This window comes from Anser cygnoides, chromosome 1 (assembly GCF_040182565.1).
Source record: "Anser cygnoides isolate HZ-2024a breed goose chromosome 1, Taihu_goose_T2T_genome, whole genome shotgun sequence".
Taxonomy (NCBI): domain Eukaryota; kingdom Metazoa; phylum Chordata; class Aves; order Anseriformes; family Anatidae; genus Anser; species Anser cygnoides.
Window position 1 is genome coordinate 143,699,380 of NC_089873.1, and position 17,694 is coordinate 143,717,073.

At 42.6% G+C, this 17,694-nt stretch overlaps 1 protein-coding gene across 1 annotated transcript in view; it reads left to right on the forward strand.

Moving 5' to 3' along the window:
* Nucleotides 1-443: 443 nt before the first annotated feature.
* SLC9A2 (solute carrier family 9 member A2) overlaps nt 444-17,694 on the forward strand; it is a 34,592-nt gene continuing 17,341 nt past the window's right edge. Inside the window, exons 1-3 of the mRNA XM_066984580.1 lie at nt 444-836; nt 6,338-6,801; nt 12,125-12,375. Coding sequence (XP_066840681.1) covers nt 545-836; nt 6,338-6,801; nt 12,125-12,375 — 1,007 coding nt within the window. The 5' untranslated portion in view covers nt 444-544. The remainder of the gene's footprint in view (nt 837-6,337; nt 6,802-12,124; nt 12,376-17,694) is intronic.

Genomic DNA, 17,694 nt, shown 5'->3' on the forward strand with positions numbered 1-17,694 from the left:
GCACGTGTATATATGTATACATTTATACAGGTACATTTATACAGAGAACGTTCTTTTAACTCCAAATTAACGGAATTTAACTCTTAATTTGCCGGAACAGAATGTCTCCCCTGATGTGTTTGGCAGAAGCCCTTTTCCTGTAGTTGATAACGGCGATCTATAGGCATACGGGCTCACACGTGCGTGTATTTATAGAGATGCACATTGACACAGAGCGACTTCTACGCACGTACGGCTAAAATACACTCGCTGGTGTGCGTGGAGGTGCACGCACACCGACCTAGGCGCGCACCCACAGGTGCCTACAGCGCGTCGCCCCCCTACCCCCGGCTCCCCGCCTGTCGTTCCCCCCGTGCGGGGCCCGCCGGCGCGCAGGGGGCGGCGCGGGGGGGAGCGGGGCCGGGTGCCGGGGCTCGCCCAGTGCCCGGCAGGAGGCGGAGCCGGCGGGGCGGCGGCGGCGGCAGGTGCCGGCGGCGGGATGGTGGCGGCGGCGGGGCCGTAGGGCAGCGGCGGCGGGGCCGGGAGCGGGGCGGCGGGGGGCGCCATGGGAGGGGGCGGCGGGGCCGGAGACCCCCCGAGCCGCTGCGGGCCGCGGCTGCTGCTGCGGCTGGTGCCGGTGCTGGCGGTGCTGGCGGCGGCGGGGGCGGCGGAGGCGAGCGCGGTCGCGGGGAGCCCGGCGCCCGACGGCACGGTGATGGGCGCCGGCACCCCGCCGAGCCCCGGCGGCACCGCCTCCGAGGAGACGCGGCTGCACGTCTTCACCCTGGACTACCCCCACGTGCAGATCCCCTTCGAGATCACCCTCTGGATCCTGCTGGCGTCCCTCGCCAAGATCGGTGAGCCCCCCCCCCACCAACCCCCCTCACCACTACCCCATCCCTTTTTCCCTTTTCCCCTTTCCTCATTCCCCGGGGGTCCCGGGGCTGGCGATGCTCCCGCGGCATGGACATCCCGGCGTGACTCGGTGGTGACAGCCGGAGGGACCGGGCTTGGAAAAAGGGTCGCGGAGAAGGGCGATGCCCCCCCGGCCCCGAAAGCAGCGGGGCCGGGAGTTCACTCAGCCCCTTCCTGCCTCGGTCGTCCCCGCTGTCATTTGAGCGCTTTCTCTTAAAATAACGCCGGCTATAATGACAGCTTCCTAACAGAACAACAGATCGATGGAAAGCAAATATTTATGAGGAAGCCTTCTCGTTGCGCTTTCCCACCGTTCACTCATGTCCCGTGAAAGATGAAAAATGCGGCGCCGAATGAGTGAGAAAGGCCACTTATTCCCTCATGTGGAAATTATTTGTATTGCATAGTTTGACTGTTTTGTGAGGTTTATATAGCATGTTTTTAATGAACTTTCTATGGCCCGGGCAGAAGAATAAGTGCAATATACTAATGTGAAGAATGTCAGGTAGAGGCGTCCTACAGAGCTATGTAAAAATCAGTAAAACTATAAATGATAAACTCTGTGTCTTCTTAACAAGAAGATAGCCTTAACGTCAGGGATAAAGCTGGGGGAGCCAAATAAAAAGGTGTACTCATACTCTGGTTATTTAAATCAGAAGCCAGACCTGGCAGCACAGATTTCAGTAAAAGCTCCAATCATAGTTTGACGAAACAGTTTGATACAACTTAAAACTTTGACTTCTGCCTGTGGCATTTAAATGGACCGTGTCATGTTATTTACGTATTGCAAGACAGGTAATTGAAATTCTGAAAAACCAAAAATTTGTGCTTACCTCCAGGACCCAGTTAGTGTTGAAATTGGAGGCCCGATCCCCTACCCCAGTAACTTGCTGTAGCTTCATTACTTTCCGCAGATTTATTATATGCTGCATCCGTTAAGGTTGCATGTATCTTAATTCATCAAATATGCTTGTTTAGCCTTGAGTATGTAATTAGGCATTTGCAGAATCAGGTTGTAGTTCAAATATGATCCTATCAAACATATCATGAACTGTTACAGCCAGAAAATACAGAGTTCGGTACAGAACTAATCTCAGCCGATTAAGTACTGCAAAATTGCTCTGGCTTCTGAGTCTAGATACAGCAAGAACTCTTGAATAATCTAAGACTAATGACAAAAGTTTATGTTTTATTAAAGATTACAGGCAATCCATTTGAAACATGTAAACACATACACACAATAATATATAGATTCTGCAGGACTGTGTACATTATAATTGTCATGATATTTTGCTAGTGTATAGGCATCTAAAAAGTAAAAAAAAGGGAGACTTGGCTACTTTTATTTCCCAAGCTGACTGCAATGAGGAGAAATGCCTATAATTTAAAAATGTTTTCATTTATACCAAATGAAAACCGATGTGGCTAATTGAGGGTGTTATCCTTGCTGTTACGAGTGTGCACTAAGCAATGAGGGCTGGATCCAAGGGAGGCCCTAGGTGTGGCAGCACTTGGCTCCGCCACACCTACCTGCAGGGGCCCTGACTCCGGGACAGGAATTAGGAACATCCAGTTCTTGCTGCCGGAGCTCCTTTTGCACTCCCTTATCCAGCCACTGCATCGGGTCACTACACCTGCCCAGCGCAGACTCTCATCACTCCTAAGCCACATTCCCACAATGTTAATTTTGCACTCGCTTGTGTCCTCTTTGATAGGTAGCCCAGACAGCAGAGTTCTCTAACCACTGAGACACAGCAATGTTGGCTCTGCCACATCCTACTGTGTTTCTAGGATTGGGCCATTTCAGTTCAATGGGATGGAGAGGAGTTTCTCAGCCCATCTCTCTGAGCCTGTGAGAGAGGCTGCTCTCCCGTAGATTCCTTTCTCCAGCATTTCCTGCTGGGCAGCACAGGCATCTCACCCGTGTCATGCCACCTTGAGACTCACGCACTGCCCAGGAAACTTAGGTACTTAATCTGGCATCGCAAATTCCTTTCTGGGGCTAGGCACTGAGCGCTTACGCATGGCACTGCTGAACAGCAAACCTTTATGAGCAGAGCCCTAAGTTCTTCTCAGCTACAAGGAGCTCAGAAGATATGGCCAAATTTAATAACAGCTCTCGCGGTGTGTGTAGGATCCCAAAGACAACTGTATCGCAGCACCTGCTTGTTGCCTAGTTGGAGCCTTTTTGAACAAATGTGATTTTGCAGAAGAGCAGTTTCATCGAAGCAGAAAGTTTCCAAGATGTGCTTATTGTTACAGATCTGAAAGGTTTTTCAGATCCTGTCACTGCAGACTAGGTTTAGAGAGAGCACAAAACATAGCATGAGAAAGGAAAACTTGAAGTTGTCAGGCAGAACTTAAGTTTTGATGAAGTACATTTTCACAAAGAAGTTAGGAACAGTCTGTGTATATTCCAAGATAAAACAAGAGCACATTTTGAAATGTAAGAACTTGCCTTGAACAGAATTGCTAATTTCTGGCTACTTCTAGTTATTTATTATCTTGCGTGGTGATACCACAAATGAGGTATGTTACTAACATGCCGATGGACTCCACCGGTGCTTTAGGTGGTATCCAGTGCACCCCAAGCATGCTGTGGTGCCTAAGCAGTGAGTCTCGTCTGCTTACTTCCCAGTTTTGCTGAATTCCTATGCCTCTAAACTTACAGAATGTTCTCTAACTCATCCAGATTCCCATTACTACGTTTAATCACAAATACATGATTAGAAGTGCTGCTTCTGGGAACCGAGCTGATATCCTTCCAACACTTCTTTCCTGAAAAAAGGTTGTTCAGCACCTGAACTCAGAGTGCCCTTGGAAAACTCACACATAATCATAAGTACATGTCTCAATAGCATTTTCAGCATCAGAAAGCATTGGATTTCACCCAAGAATTGGGAAACCAGGGCTCTAAGGACTTCCATTTTGAAGAATATTGAACTTGCACTTTAGGCAATGCCCAATGGCCTGAGGGCAAACATCTTCCATGCTTCCACTGCATAGTCAGGAGTCCAAAAACAAGCAGGGTCAGAGGAGGAGAAAGTAGCTATGGTCCTGGGTTCAGCATAAAGGGCCAAATAGTCATGTGCTGCTGGGGATCTGCTCCCAGGACACTGCGGGCAACATGGCTGTGGATCTGTCAGAGCAGGGAAGATGTCCCTCATCCTGCCGGACAGCTGTGCCTGAGTTGGTGTGCACTGGATGCCATCTCCTGGCTATCTGTCCGTAAGTGGGGAACCACAGCTTGTTCCTGAGATCACCTGTGAATGCCTTTCACAGAGGCAGGTAGTCTTTTAGGAGTTTTGATGTGGCTTACATGGATAAAAAGCACATTTAACATAGTTAAATATAGTAAACATAAGGAGCCCTTATGTTATCTTCAAGGATGAGGTAAAGTCCCAAAAGCTCTGAGAAGACATGAGCTTTCCAAACAGTGACTTGTAAAGGAAAAAAAAAAAAAAAGTTATATTCATAATAGACATTTCATTGCCTTTGTGTTAGAAGTGGCTGGGAGTTTTTTGTTTGTTTGTTTTTCACTGAAAGCAGTATTTATACAAATTCTCTTCTTTTCAATTTTTATTTAGAAAATTATTGAAGATACTTTTAGAAGACTTTTAAAAACTTTTCTTCTAGCAAAACCTACTTAGCCAGGAGAAACTTCAATCACTGCAATAGAAATTTTGGCATCCTGCCACTGCAGAAACTAAGGCAAACCATAAAATGTTTAAGTGGAAGTAGCTGAAAGGTGAAGAGTCAAGTGTCCAGAAGGCAATTCTTGTGTCTCCAGGGTCATTACCTATTCTGCCCATGCAATAGATTGGATATTGGTGATTCCTGTTTCGAGGAACAATGTGAATTTGGCAGTCCTTCTGACACATCACATAGGCTGTGTTTCTAATTTTTAAAAACTGTATTCATCCAGAGAGGAAAAAAAAAAAAAAAAAAAAAGAAGTTTGAGTTGCTCATTTTTAAAAGTAGCTTTAACAGTTATTGAATATGTAAGTAAAATTCTGTAGATTAAAACAGCTCCCCCCTTAGTCCTTCTTAACCATTTGTTTTTCCTAACTATAAACTCAGGCTTTTTTTTTTTTTTTTTTTTTTTAACCTGGAAAAAATCTATGATGAGAGGGGAATTAACAAAATCAGTGTCACAAGATACAGAAACCTGGAACTGGTAAACTAGATGTGAAGTATTCCAAGTTTGCACTAGTTTAACTGTTTCGACTACAGGTGTGATTTTTACTGAAATAGTTTTACTGAAATAGATGCCCGTTATTACCACACCCAGTGTTTCCGTGCAGCTCTCATTTAAAATAATTTAAATGCTTTTTAGTTAGGCAAGAATTGTAGGATCTTGTGGGTGTGGATAGTTTTCTATATAATTATGTGGGCCAAATATAGATAAGGAGGAGCCTGGAAAAGATTGGTATCGCCAGGACCTGGAATGTGACCTTGGTGCATACAGTTGGCCATTCCATTAGATTGGCCAAAGTAAGTTCCTTTGGAACATCTCCCATTCATCACACACACACACACACACACACACACACACACACAAATAAATAAAAAAATCACCTCTACAGTAATCAACTTCTAAAAGTAATCAGAATCTTTAAATCAAAACTATTTGGCTTTGAGAATTTTAGTGAGCTATGGAACAGTCAGTCTTTAAGTCGTCATTCAGAATTTTTTAATTCTTTTTTTTTTTTTTTTTGTTTCAGTACTCTGCACAGTCTGCTTATGAGAGACTCTTGACACTACCATAATTCATATAACAGAGAAGAATGAGTATAATAGTACAGGTTGCAATTTATTGTTACTTCATGAAAAACACATGGGTTTTTTTTGTGTGTGTGAAATTAATTTGAAGGCTCCACTAAAATTAAAAGAATGTGTCTTGGAGTGCTCCTCATGGTCTCTAATGAAGTGACCGTGGGTGAGTGAATGCAGGTCAAATGTGCTAGTTCCCCTAACTTTGAGACCCTAAAACACACCTAAAAATAAAATGAGTGTGTTTCTTAAGCTACTTTGTGAAGCTGTGCATGGAGGAAGGTGTGGTTACTTTGATTTTTTTTTTCTCTCAGATGTAATTTGCCCTGTAAAAGTCTTTGGATCATATTTCTGGGGTATTCCACTTTATGTAAAAAACAAACAAACAAACAAAAAAAAACAGTTTCACAAACAGGGCAATAGTTGTTCTGTTAGCTTGAAAATCTAGCTATTAAATTGATTCTCCACCAAATTAACTGAATTAACTGCTGTAGCTCACAAATTTACATTCACCTGTTGTAGTGGTCCATTTCAGTCTTTGCAATGAAAATGTACTTGCCCTGCAATTGCTGTTTGTTTACTATAGAGACTAAGATAACAGAATCCAGAATAGTCTTGGATTCTGTGCAAACAATTATTTCACTTTCTTGTGTTTGAATTTCCTTTGAAGGCTTTCATCTTTACCACAAGTTGCCCTCAATAGTACCTGAAAGCTGCCTCCTTATTCTGGTTGGATTGCTTCTTGGTGGCATTATTTTTGGAGCGGAGGAGAAGTCCCCACCTGTAATGAGCAGTGATGTTTTCTTCTTATATCTTTTACCACCGATTGTACTCGACGCTGGATATTTTATGCCAACTCGTCTTTTCTTTGAGAACTTCGGTACTATATTCTGGTATGCCGTGGTAGGCACACTCTGGAATGCCATTGGCATTGGGATTTCACTTTATGGAATTTGCCAAATCAGTGCATTTGGTTTGACTGATATCACATTGCTGCAGAATTTGCTCTTTGGCAGCCTCATTTCAGCTGTGGATCCTGTGGCAGTGCTAGCTGTTTTTGAAAATATTCATGTCAATGAGCAGCTTTACATCCTGGTGTTTGGAGAGTCATTGCTGAACGATGCTATAACTGTGGTAAGTTACTTGATAAATGATGAGTTGATAAAAATGATAAATGATTGTTTGCATGTCACTGTGTTATATCTCCTTGTATGTGTGTGGTTATTGCTGTTTGCTAAAACAGGGAAGTCAGTAAGTGCTAATGCATTTATGTAATTCTCTAAACTTTATGTTTAGAAACTATAATAGCCTAACTACAGCAGAGCAACACGTAATGGTAGCATATTTGCTCAAGTGATTTTACTACCTGACCTCTTTAGTTTCTGTATCTTTTAATTCTGTTACTTCCGTAATCCTAAACTGGAGGATTTCCTCAACTGCGGAAATGTCGTTGGATGGGAGAGGGAAAAGGGCCAATGTGGAGTGTCCCTGCAAGTTCGCAGGGAGAACGGGCCAGTCACTGAGCTACCACAGGCACAGGATCCACTTGATGCTAGGCATTTGCATGTGCCTGTCCAGTTGGAACTGCACTGAGACCACCTATACATTTCTCCCAGGCTACAGATGAGATAGGACAGCCACCCGGAGGTAGCCGTTTCTAATCATTAACTAGCTGAACTGGCTTTGTGGTGCTGACCTGAAGACAGCAATCTGCAAATTCCGCTAACACCCCCAATGCCCCTCGTTTGTACCTGATGACACCATGTCTGGAACATTACTTCCATTTAGTCATGCCTAACTTGAAACCCTGCCCATGTTAACTATGTCCTGGCATACTTTCTGTTTTCTAAGCAATGGAAATCCATATTTTTTTTTTTTATATTCCAGAAGGATCATGAATGTACATGAATTGGGTCTGCACCATCCCTGTCTCTGTCACTGGCATCTTATCTGCTGTCCCACTCCATGCAGAACTGTCCTTTGGTTTTCTTCCTCTCTAGGACTTTGCCTCATCTGCTTAACACATGCATTTCTCAAATATTTAATCTGAGCCTTGATACCAATTGTTTCTTGTGTGCCCATACTGTTTTGTTCTCCTAGGCTTCATGTTTTACCTGACTCTGCTGCTATCCAGTCAGCTGAATCACATCCCCTTGCATGGCCTTGCCTTAGAGCCTAACTTTTTGCATTAGCTTACAGCTGAAACTACCTGTTCTGACTAATCTGTTACCTAAAGCAGTCGTGGAAAACAGTGGGTGTAAATACCATGTTTCAAATAACTTGGCAGTTTAGCCATGGTTGTGTCTTGTCGCTATTCACTCTTAATGACCACTCATGCAAGGGAATTCTTTCCATATTATTATTATTTAAGGGGAAAAAGGGCTACTTTTATGTTAATATAAAGGTTTTTCTTCTTGACTTTTTTTCCAGCTGAAATTGCTTTTTCTAATCACAAAATCAATCACCTTTCCACTGGAGCAGCAGTTAATCCAGTTTTGCTAGCAAAACACTGCATCCTGATGGCGGATGTATTTGTGTGTGACATGGCAGATTACTTCAAGGCACCGTTTTTATAGGCACTGGCATGGCAATTAAATAACCATGATTTGCAGCTTTCCTGTAGACATCATTATAGCCTTCTTTAGGGTCCTTTCTCACGCACTGCCTTCCCAAACACCCCAGCACGGGGGGAGCTACTCTGAGGAGCCTGTAGGGCCAACTGAGCATATGGCACTGGCCATACATATATTCATGAGGGAGTGAAAGGGATTTGGAGTGTGTTTGGTCTTACTTCCCAGCTATTATTTGGAGGTGGTACTTGGCAGCAGACCAGGTGGTTTCCGCATGCTAAGCACTGGTCTGCTAATGGCTCCCTGTTATGGTTTTGCACACCTGCAATCATGTGCTTAGACTTAAAACATGACCTAGGCCATCGCATGAGTTCTCTGTGGGGTGTGCTTAGTGGACTTTGCCTCCTGTCCCCACGGAAGTGCTGCCAGAGTAGTTCTTGCTGCAGTGTGGTCAGGGTAGCATGGGTGCCTTCAGTGGGATGTGGGGGTGGGGTGGGAGGGATGTTGAAGTCGGGCTGGCCATCAGTGTGGACTGCCCAATTCCTGCCTGCAGACACCAGCCACTAAACCACAAAAGTACCACAAAACCCGGGGGCAACACAGACAGGCAGTGCAGTACAGTGTGACTTCAGTAACCATGCTTTCTAAATACTTTAAGCCCTTCTTCCTGCTAACCTGCTTGCACTGCCAGGCTGTTCCTAATAAAAGCTTTTCTTTTGTTAGGAATCTCAGCTCTGCTGTGCTTCTCAGATGATCTTGCATTCCTAATAGGTTTCATGATAGGCCTGTGCATTTGGATGATCCATTTATCCTGCTGGTGGGATTTCTGAGCTTGAATTTGGCTGAAGGCAATGTTTGCCAGTCAGCTGTAGTGCTTCTCATTCAGGGTTGGTGCTTTACCGGCCTCCTGGGTCAGTGACAACTACCATGATAATACTAAACGGCAAGATCACAAATGAAGCAGAGTGTTAGCAGTTCAAATTTCAGTCCTGGGCTTAAAATCACAGAGACGGAGCTAGTGTCATTGCAATAATATTATTCCCTTGTTAGAAAACATTGCAGAAGTACTCTGTATTCTGCCTCTACTGAAAACATTATTTTAGAGTGCTTTAGAGTAATTTCAGAATTAAAAACTAATAACTGAGAACTGATGAAAATAAGCAATTAGCGTCTAGGAGGAGCAGAGATGCTCTGAGACATGATTAAGAAAGGAGACGTGATTAAGAAAAGATTGGTGACTGATATTATTTGTTGCAACCTTCAGCGAGTTCAGCTAAAGGATGTTGAGTAAATGCAAATCTTGAACTTGAAAAAAACCGGTTCTCATACCAAAAGCATTGCAAAATGTGTCTAGTGTTGCTGTTGTTTAACTCACCTGAAAGCTTAAAGAGAGCTGTAAAACTGAACTACCTGTAGAGTAAAAGGGAACTGAACCTGATTATGATCTCATGTACAGTAGTGCAGATAAAGAACAACAAGGACGAGATTGAAATTGTATTCGTGACATTCCATAGTGCTAGCTGCTGCTTCTAGCACGGCAGTCTGGTTTTGAACCATGAACATTGCTTTTCTTCCTTCAAATAACTTCTGGCAACAGACTCAAGATTTGTAGGGATATCTGATGGAACCAGGCTCCGTTCGATTTGCAGTGTGAGTACTTTGCTGTGAAGATGAGGTGATGTTGCATGAGGAGGTCACAATTACATGCTTCTTTACAAGTGGCTCTCAGTGGCCTTACCTCAGAGACTTGCCATACATATACATATATTTATATAGTTTTGAAAATGTAAAACAATTTGACACCACTTAAAGAAAATAGTCATCTTCCATAATACATACGAAGGGACTATTCTACAAGGTCAAATTCTGTAAATGTCTTGAAGAATAACGCAACCCTGGGTCACAAGTCACAAATACCAAGAAATGGCTTAAGGAAACTCCTCTCCTTGCTTGACACAAAACAGCAGTATTTTTTCTTCAGCCTGTGATTTGGAGAGCCCTGGGAGTCTGTGGACTGGAGGGTCTTTTTTTTTTTTTTTTTTGGGTGAAAAATAAAGGCACAGCTATTGTCAGGAGGCTTGATTCTGTTATGCTTTTCTCCATGGAAATTCATAAGGTCCACAAATCAAAACAGGTTGAAAATTACAGGAGCATATGCCATTACTTTCCTGTCCTGCACGGGACACAGTAGCAAGGAACAGGGCAAAAAAAGGCTGGTAGTCTGCCTCAGAGCAGCAAGGTGAATGGGTTTGCCGAGGTGAAAAATGACACTTCTTCCCATGTGGACTCATCGTGAGGGTATTGTTCTTAGGAAATGAACAGTTTGTGCTCCTGCTCTTGCCCTTTTTGTTGCTTTGTAATGAAAATCAGAAATTACCGGTGACCCTGCTATGTTTGATTTAACCTTCTTTTTTTTCATGCTTGCACTGGAATATATATTTTTTTCTTTTCTTTTTCAGTTCTTTCCTTTCACTTAGCCTAAAGGACCCCTAATAGCCCATGTCTTCGCATTAGTCTTTAGTGAGGACTTTTACCTGTGTAAGACCTCTCAAATTTTGGCCAAGAAGAGCTGTACAACTTTCTTTCTGTCATGTGAGAGAGAACAAGACTGCAAAGGTGACAAATCCCTCCCAGTATTCAAATACCTACATTGTTGGCACAATGCAAGTACTGATAAAACATTGTTCTCTCAAATAGCATTTCTGATAGAGAAACCTGTCTGGTCTACTAAGAAGCCCAGAAAGAAAGCAGAGGTTTAACTCCTATAAACTGTCCAAGCTGCCTGGCCTGGTGTTTGTTATGACCAAGGTGGCTTAAACTGTGACCCCAGTTTACACTTCTGGCTTAGATGCATTCTGTAATAGGAGTAGGACCAAGCTTTGGGCTGGACAAGGAGACCACATAGCCATCATGGTATCGCATGGCTGGGAGCACACATACAATGATTCTGCAAGAGGGGAGACCGTTTAATATTTCTTTAGGAGTGACTGATTCCGTTGTTGTCTTTTAAGTAGTAATTAGCATACTGAATGTTAGAGAAATTTGGACTTTATATCATTCTGTTTCCTGCGTAGAACAAAAAAGATTTCTGGCCAAGAAAATATAAAAATCTCATTGACCTCATTTGTTTAGGAGGACTGTTGTAAAAACTTTGAAAACGAAACTGGGCAAATAACATGTTAAGAGGTGTTCTAATGGAAATTAAATCCAAATATCTAGAAATAATCTCAAATTTGAAAAGTCTTTAAATCATTGGATTCCTAACAGTTAGAAGAGAAAGACCACTTCATGGATATGCTATGTTTCTTGTAATCTTTGGGGTGGTCACAGTCCATCTCCCCCATGCCAGACAGATCTATGGTCTAATTCAGTGCTGCAGCTCTTGGTGTCCTATGTAGCTCAAACGCGGTTGAAAATAACATGAATTTTCACCAATTATGAAGCTGTATTTTTTCCTTCTCCTTTTTTATTTCTTTGCTTCTGGGGAAAATCTGAAATAGCCATTTGAGGGGAAATTAGAAGATCTGCAAATGAATGAGTTTAAAGAAAATTTAGGTGGAGCTTTGGACAGGTCTTTGAATCAGCCTGGTAAGGAGTCCAATCATGACTATGCTCCTGGCCTGCAGAATGATGTCAGTTGAGACATTGCAGTCTTTTGTCTCCATTTGCAAAAATGGGAATAATTATATTTACCCTTCTTTGTATATCTCCCTGATATTTGTGGAGGACAAGTAATATGTCAGAAGTAAACAGCAGCATATCTCAAAAGTGTGTTCAAGATAGATAGAGAAATACAAAGTCCAGCATTGAATCAGAGGAGCATGATAACACAAAAGGAAATTAAGAAGAATTCAGAAACATGATGTGCTTTTTTCTTTTTCTCATAGGTCCTGTACAATTTGTTCAAGTCTTTCTGCCAGATGCGCACAATTAAGGTTATTGATGTATTCGCTGGAATTGCTAACTTCTTTATAGTGGGGATCGGTGGAGTATTGATTGGAATCCTTTTGGGATTTGTAGCAGCCTTTACCACCCGTTTCACCCATAAAATCCGAGTGATTGAGCCACTCTTTGTCTTCCTGTACAGTTACTTGTCATATATAACAGCTGAAATGTTTCATCTCTCGGGCATCATGGCGTAAGTACCCCAAACTTCAACCTATAGCACCCAAATAAGAATGCCAAAGGGAACTGCAGAGAGGACCAGATTTTTCAAACTCTGCCATATGGCCTCATTCCACTGTGCATGGCAGCAAAGCTGGCTTGAGGATTTCCGGCCTCTCCCCTCCTGCTTCCATCCCATTGTCTCAGCTTGCCACCACACCAGCTGTGTCACTAAAACTGCCCGTGGCATCACACCATAAACCATATCTTTGAAACGTTCCAAGTTAAAAATAATCCCTTGTATTTTTGGTGGGGTTATTCATAACCCAGATCGGTTGGTGACCCAAGTCCTCATATGACCCTGCCACCAGTCACAAAGGCATGGCTCAGGGGTGGCACAGAGTGACGTGGGGGCAGCAGTGGCCGGCAGGGAGTGGGAGTGGTGGCTGAGAACCTCATGAGCTGGCTTCGCTGCTGATGCCAATGTATTGTGAAACTGCATCTTCACACAGTCATGTGAGCAGCCAGTAAATGCCATTCAACGAAGACAATGCATGTATCATCTAGGCAAACTCCTGCTGGATTACAAGTACAGTAAGGATTGGATGAATGTAGGATTTGCAGAATCTAGTCCTATGGTAGTATAACACCTTAGTTTAATATATTCATACATGTGCCTGTGTATTACAAGGCTGTCTGCGTACATCATTATGTACAAAAAATATTATTCTTCCCACTGCTAACACACAAAAATATTTTCCCTCCCTGGGTTTTCACTCCTGGGCTTCAGTAAAGATAGAGTACGGACTCTCACTTGGTGCTGTTTATACTTTAGCAACGTCAACTTTAGAAAGAGCCTTTATGACACCTGATATACGGTTTTCTTTGGTTCCAAGTAATATTTTTAAAGGCTGACCTTCCTTAATGACTTTGTATTGTTCTAGTGGCAAATGTGAGTCATTCAGGCATTAGAAGCATAGCTTTTTTTGAAAGCTCATATGTTACTTCTGAGTACCACTGATACTTGATAATACCTCATTTGATGATTATGGTTTAAGAAAGTGAAGATAGGTTTGATATTGTAGTCCTGTCAGTATAAGGTTTTCTGGGGCCAGGAAGCAATTTACAAGGAAACTCGTAGCTGATGATTTCAGTAGTATAAAAATAGAAATACGCCATGAAACGAGAAGGGTTAGTACTTTAATATAAGTAAAGATGTAAAGATTACATGGGTTTCTTTCTCTGATATGAGCCTAAATAAAGTAACATATGCATCCACTTTGACCGAGTTCATAAATGAGCCATCTCTTTCCCTAGCTTCTATTCATAGCATTTGTGTGGTTTCTAGTTTCCTCCACTTCTTAAGTCAAATGTCCTTGACATCCTATGATCAGATACTTAAAGGGCTTCTAAACTAAAAATGTGTGGCTAAACTGTGCATGGAAAAAAAAATGTATCAGTGTGCATGAAAATACTGAATTGGACATTCTGCATCCAGGATAAAATGGAAAGAGCACCATGGGTCTGCTGGTGGGTGAGTGGAACTGGTGTATGCCAGTGCCTGGAACCAGCACAACATTGCTTCACGTGGCACAAGTAAACTATTTGTTTTTATTCTATTCTATTCTTTTATTTTATTTTTATAATGGCATCGTCTGAGTGGGTGCAAAACAGTAGAGGAAACATTGAGGATTATTTTGTTTGTTTGTTTGTTTCCCTCCAACAACACAACAGAAAACAAGTTACCTTTAAAATGTCCTATATGCGTTTTGACTCTGTATTTGTATCTGAGCTGTATTTGTATCAGCTGAGGGAGCTGGATACCTCAGTGGCACAGGTGGGAAGGAGGAGGGCTCTCTGCAGAGGTGTAGACTCTCTGCTATCATGAGACATATAGCATGCCCCCACCCTGCAGGGGGGCCTTACAGCTCCTGTAATCCCCACATCACCTTGGAGTAAATCTTACCTCACGCTCTTTGCATTTCGTTAGGCTCCGAGCTAGGGAGAATCTCTTGCCCTGTGTCAGAGCACAGCATGCACCAGTACCGAGCCCCTTGCCACGTTTTGCAGCAAGTGATTCATGTCACGATGACTCTGTTCTGACTTCAAAGGCAGCCCTGCTCTGAGCAAGCAGCTGGATCAAATGACCTTGGGGTGCCCCTCACAACCCAGCTCGTTCAGTCGTTACATGATTCTGTGGCCATTTGCAGTTCAGCTCACAGGGAAAGGTCCATATTTGCTTGAGTCTGCTGAACTATTGATTCCCTCTTCCTTCATAACCAGGTTCTTAAAGATACCCCACAAAGCCTTGCAGGTACACACTGTGCCACACTTCAGGCACAGGACATAAGCAGGAACGTGCAGTGTTATTGCATTAATAAGATTTTTGCATAAATATTATGACACACAGACTGCCTCCTTTCTGTGCAAGTAGAAATTTTCTGCTAAAGGAGCAGAGGGGAGTAAGAGGTGCCCTCTTGTCCCTCCCCTGATAAGTCTGTGTATTCACCCTGGGGACAAATGATTCGTGAAGCATCCATGTGAAAACCCTGCACTGGGTTACTCAGCTGAAATAGCTCTGGGACTGAATCACCCTGCCAGCTGCTGTGTGAAAGTCCTCTTCAGAAGGAGAGGAAGGAGGTCCTCCTGTAATTAGAGCCTGGCTTGCGTCAGATTCACGGGTGTGAAAAATACAGATGTGAATCTGAATGTTATCTGCTTGGTTCCATTTGTAATTATAATACTGCATTTGCTGCTTTTGCTGCTTCTAATTTCTTATAAAGGCTGTGAAGCAGCAGAACTTTTTTTTTCTTTTTTTTTTTTTTACTTTTTTTTTTTTTGCAACAGTGAATTAGCAGTCTGAAAGGAACAAACATTGAAACTACTGTAAATTTAGTAGGTCAAGGAAACATGAGGATTGAACCCAGTGGCCTAGTTTATTTCAGTCATGACAGAAACTCTACTGTTTGTGCAGGAGAATTTCTATTCTTCAGAGGCACAGAAAGCTGCAGGTTAATTGCAATTAACTGTTTTTTCCCTCCTTTTCTTGACGAAGGCAACTACTTCAGGTCACAGAAATGGAAGCTAGAAGTAATGTGTGAGGATAAGAAATGTAAAATAAAACATACCTAAGCTTTTCATTTGATCAAGATGACAGTAAAAATTTAGTCTATGAAAAACATCTTATAGTGAGCTACATAAAATCTTAAAAATTTAAAGGATTTGCTTTTATATTGAATCTTAAAGGATTTGATTTTATATTGTATTCTAACACTCTTATCTCCATACCATTTTCAAATTGAAGAGACTTCAATTGGATTTTTTTTTCTAATGTAGATAAATATTCTGAAGAGATACCAGATTCATAAAATAAACAATGATTTGCAGTGGAATAGCATTTATCTGAAGAATAAGAGTGAATCAGCTCAGCTGATGACACTAATTGGATGAATGCAAAATGTGACTGAAAAGGATATTTTATATAGGAGTGTAGTCCCTTTAAATTCTTGTGGTGGTTAAACATGATAGGTGTTTTAAATTACACCTTGTAAAGATCACGATTAATCTGGTGGCAGATTCTTATCAGACATCTATTTACAGTGTCTCCATTACCTCAGGATCCAAAAACAAACTGTGTCCGGTGTATGCTTCCCTACTCCCCAAGCTACAGGGCTTTCCTAAATTACTATAATCACAAAAACTATTTATTTTAAGAGGGTAATAAATAGCACTGAGTGTTTCATTTTGTCTTTGAGGCAGACCTGACAGCCATAATGCGTCAGGCAGTAAGCTGCAGCTTTGAGACCCTGAAAAGACCGTGTGTCTATAAGGGTCTGTTTTGCAGCCTGCCCATGGCATTCTTACTAGATTGCCCTTTCTGCCCCTGCATTTGCACCAGTGCCGTCTCTGCTGTGTGTACAATCGATTGGAGGTGGTGAGGATGTGACTGAATTGCTATACCTGGGCAGATAAGCTGTGCCTTCACAGGAGAGCTGTCATGGGCCGTGACATAACCTGAGATATCTGTAGGTCTATCAGTGCAGTCTGTGGCTTGACAACAGCTGATTTGACCCTGAATATGAGAGTTCTGGAGAGTGAATGTGATAAGTAGAATTGAGACCCTTCTTCACGTATACTTTAGAGGTTGGTCATTTGTAAACTGAAGAACCTGGCAATGTTTGCCAGCTCCCAGGCTTGGGTGTGTGTCCTGGCCAAGTCATCACTCCATGTCAGGACAAAATCATTCATGGCCCAGGTCCTCTCCCACTTTCTTCCTGAGATGTGCAGGCATGTGTAATGTGGGATCTCTGACAAGTCCCTAGTTTGGGTAACTGTAAAATCAGAACGAGGAGGAGTCTGTGCTGGCAAAAAATCAGGGCCTCGGTTGTCCTAGTCATGCTTAAACTAGAAATGTTACGTAAACAACTGAAAGTTGCAAGGAGGAAGGTTGCATACTCATGAAATCTGCATCGTTTCATTTGTGCTGGATCCCATAGTAGCCATGACGAAATCTGCTTCCCAGAGAGCACACTAGTCTTGGGCCACAGAGGATCTCTCTGTTCAAGACCATGGTGAAATCAGCCGACAATGAGAGATAGCTGACCATTATGTTCGTACTAAATGCAGGTGAGGACCTGGGACAGTTTTTATCAAGCTTTCCTTCTACTCAGTCTTGAGGTTTGGTTAGGGGTGGAGCTAGTCCTTGGATAGAAATGGCCATTTTGTATTGTGCAGACTGGATCTGCCACTGTATCACCGAGTGTAGTTGTACAGAAATCTAGAGCGAAGGCCAAGTTAGGTGCACTGTTCTTTTAACACCTATCCACTTACCTTTCTAAGCCACTACAAGCAACTGTCCCCACATCAGACCCTCTTCCCTGGCTTTTATTCACCCTGATATGCCTGCACTGTTCAGCAGAGGTAAGAGGAGTAGTCTGTGCCCTCTCCCAGTGATGTCCCAGGTTCACATGGCAGACCTAATGCTTCCCAGTCACTTTTGGGGCTGTGGACTTGTTGGTTGGGTCAGAGATCTAGAACTACATATCATATTGTGGTCATTGTCCTCCAAAACGGGTCATGTTGGCTCCACATAAGAGAAAGAAACTTCTGGACAAAACTAACTTTAATTAAGTTATTTAATTAAAGAAATGTTTTCCGAGTCTACCAGCCTCAACTACAGCCTCAGTCTCTGTTAGGGACAACCTCTTGCAAAATTTTAAGAAAGTTTTCATTCTGAGGTCCTTTTGAAGTTACTACTAATTCTGATATTAAAAAAAATAATAATAATGAATCCCTTCTTTTAGAAGAAAGAATCTAGACATGTTTATTCCAGTCAGTAGGCTTGTTCTGAGTT